The sequence below is a fragment of the Piliocolobus tephrosceles genome, chromosome 14, assembly GCF_002776525.5.
Source record: "Piliocolobus tephrosceles isolate RC106 chromosome 14, ASM277652v3, whole genome shotgun sequence".
Lineage (NCBI taxonomy): Eukaryota > Metazoa > Chordata > Mammalia > Primates > Cercopithecidae > Piliocolobus > Piliocolobus tephrosceles.
Genome location: NC_045447.1, coordinates 60,898,051 through 60,901,422, shown reverse-complemented (window position 1 = coordinate 60,901,422; position 3,372 = coordinate 60,898,051). Strand labels below are relative to the sequence as shown.

The 3,372-nt window shown below is 38.5% G+C and overlaps 1 protein-coding gene and 1 non-coding gene across 2 annotated transcripts in view; both read right to left on the bottom strand.

The window, feature by feature from the left end:
* HAUS6 (HAUS augmin like complex subunit 6) overlaps positions 1-3,372 on the bottom strand; it is a 50,328-nt gene that overhangs the window by 6,942 nt on the left and 40,014 nt on the right. Inside the window, exons 13-14 of the mRNA XM_026453885.1 lie at positions 1,439-1,505; positions 897-1,134 (exon numbers count right to left, since the gene is read on the bottom strand). Coding sequence (XP_026309670.1) covers positions 897-1,134; positions 1,439-1,505 — 305 coding nt within the window. The remainder of the gene's footprint in view (positions 1-896; positions 1,135-1,438; positions 1,506-3,372) is intronic.
* LOC111524750 lies at positions 1,581-1,711 on the bottom strand. The gene has a single exon (XR_002725863.1).

Here is a 3,372-nt window from a genome sequence, read left to right as displayed (position 1 = left end):
AAAAAAAAAAAATAACATTAACAAATAACTTCAGAATTTAACTTGCGTGAACTGAGTTCTGTAATGCTGACCAATGGTAGCACTGTGTGGTCACTTACCAGTGAAAAGCAGAATAGTGTTAAGGGATGGGGCTGGTTAGGAAAATCAAGTTCATGAACAACAATGCATCGAATCACTTTTGAAATATTTTAGACAGCAAAAAGAACAAAACCTACACGCAGTGATACGATACTGCAATGTGTTCTAATATTCAAAAAAAGAGGAAACTCAGCTAAGCAACAAACAACAATGACAAAGTATTTTAATAAAGTATAAACCTGGATACATTTATCTAACTATGTAATGTACCAAAATTTCTCAAATGTATCATTTGTATACTTTCAGGTAATGTTTAAAGAATGGGAAGTGGGTTCTACAACACAGTTGTAATATTAACTAAATAAGTTTATATTGAATCTATTCTCACTTTGGAGGAAAACCAATTTTGCTTTAACCATAATTGTTATTATCTGTAGCCTTCTTTATCCCATATTACTCCAGGTAATCAATAATTAACTGTATTTCACTTAGGATCCCAACAGCATTGAGAAAATACTTGTTTTTGATTTTCTTTTTTGAAACAGGGTCTCAGTCTGTCACTCAGGTTAGAGTACAGGGATGCAAACACAGCTCACTGCAGCCTCAATACCCTGGGCTTTAAGTGATCCTCCACCTCAGCCTCACCAGTAAGTAGCTGGGACTTCAGAGACGTACCACCATGCTCAACTGGTTTTTCTTTTTTACTTTTTTGTAGAGATGGGTTTCACCATGTTGCCCATGCTGGTCTCGAGCTTCTGGGCTCAAGTGTTCCTCTTGCCTAAACCTCCCCAAGTGTTGGGATCACAGGCATGAGTCACTGTGCCCATCCAATAACTGATATTTAAGTATACTCATTATAGTCTTTCTCACCTCTTCTACCAGATGATCTTGCTCTTTTTGAAATGGATCAATTTTTTTAGCTGGCAGAGACCCTCCAAATGCACTACTCTCTGTATTCGTTGCAACATCTAATAATGGAGAATTTTCCACTTCAAATTCTGGTATTTTCTTAGAAATTGCTTCGTTTTTTTCTTTGGGAGTTCTCATCTTTGTGTCCTGAAGAAGACAGATATGTAATGTTAAACTCTTAATAATCATGGCTGATCTTGAAGCTTTCTTCATTAGCAGTTCACTGGTTATCATGAACCTATAAAGGTTAAATTGTATGTCTCTGGCAGATTTAACTAATTCCAATATTCCCATTTAGCAATAAGGAATATATAAGTAGATATGGTACAAAATGTACAAATATTAGAAAATGTGAAAACAGAAATTAAATTTAACTGTGGTATCAAAAAAATAAATAATATTTTATAATTTAGTATGGCCAGAATTAATTGAGACTTATTTTAAAATATACCTTTTCAAGTAGTGTAACACTGTTTCTATCTGATGATGAAACTGACTGCAACAAGAAAGAGGCAGGGCTAAAAGGGAAAAAGACAACAAATCCAAGTTATAACAAGGAAAGAATTCCATTCCCTTTACAAGCCTACTCTAAAATCTGTCTGCCCCGTATCTGTCCGTTACGATTTCACTCAATTCGTCCCGGTCATCAAAAGGCAGTTTATTCTAGGGAGGCATGGTGACAAGCAGAGCAGTATTTCAGCCCAATTTGTGTATCAGCCTCCCAATTATGAAGACTTTACTTACCACATACTGAGTCAAGAGTATGTTGATTTGAAAGAGTTAAATGACAATGAATACTCCACAACCTGAACACAGGTTAAAAACAGATTCGAAACAGAATTGCATTATTACAATGTCACAGGGTCCAAATCACAGTTTCTTTGTAGCAGATGCTTTTTTTTTTTTTTTCTGAGATGCAGTTTCCCTCTTGTTGCCCAGGCTGGAGTGCAATGGTGCGATCTTGGCTCACCTCAACCTCCGCCTCCCAGGTTCAAGTGATTCTCCTGCCTCAGCCTCCCGAGTACCTGGGATTACAGGCATGCACCACAACACCTGACTAATTTTCTATTTTCAGTAGAGACAGGGTTTCTCCATGTTAGTCAGGCAGACTGCTCTCAAACTCCCAACCTCAGGTGATCTGCCCACCTTGGCCTCCCAAAGTCCTAGGATTACAGATGTGAGCCACCACACCCGGCCCAGCAGAGACTTATTTTTAAGATACTTTTGATACTTCATATCCAAAATCAATTTCTCATATGCTAAATTTTACTCTACAGCAAACATGTTACACTTTCACAGTAATGTCATAAGGTTAGAGTTTTAGTTTGCCGCATTCTGTTGTATTTCTTAATCTTTTGTATTCCCTTGCCCTTTTGGATAAATATTAAAACTTTATGCAGCTATTCATGCTAATTATAAAATGTTATTAAATTTAAAAATCTTCAAAGAAGTGGTAACTTTTTTACTTTGATCTTAAAAACCTTTAAAAGTTGGCCGGGCGCGGTAGCTCAAGCCTGTAATCCCAGCACTTTGGGAGGCCGAGACGGGCGGATCACGAGGTCAGGAGATCGAGACCATCCTGGCTAACGCGGTGAAACCCCGTCTCTACTAAAAAATACAAAAAACTAGCCAGGCGATTTGGCGGGCGCCTGTAGTCCCAGCTACTCGGGAGGCTGAGGCAGGAGAATGACGTAAACCCAGGAGGCGGAGCTTGCAGTGAGCTGAGATCCGGCCACTGCACTCCAGCCTGGGCGCGAGACTCCGTCTCAAAAAAAAAAAAAAGAGAAAAGATGGTGATCCCATTGTGGAAATTTATCCTAAGGGAAGAACATAGAGGAAAAAAGAGGAACACACTTTTTATAGTAGTAAAAAATAAAACTGAGAGAAAATTCAAGTCTAAAAATAAATGCAGTGTTACAAAGCTATTATCAATGAAAATTGTTAAATATGTTATTTAAACATACCACCAAAAAAATCACAACCATTTATACTATGTTAATGTTTTAAAATTTGGGGCTGGGCGTGGTGGCTCACACCTGTAATCCCAGCACTTTGGGAGGCTGAGGCAGGCGGATCACCTGAGGTCAGGAGTTCAAGACCAGCCTCACCAACATGGTGAAACCCCATATCTACTAAAAATACAAAAATTAGCCAGGTGTGGTCATGGGTGTCTGTCATCCCAGCTATTTGGGAGGCTGAAGCAAGAGAATCGCTTGAACCCGGGAGGTAGCAGTTGCAGTGAGCCGAGATCATGCCATTGTACTCCAGCCTGGGCAACAGGAGCAAAACTCCGTCTCAAAAATAAATAAATAAATAAAATTTTGTACTTTAGAATTTTGCATTTTAAAATTTGTATTTAGATTGTATCCATCCTTTGATTACAGC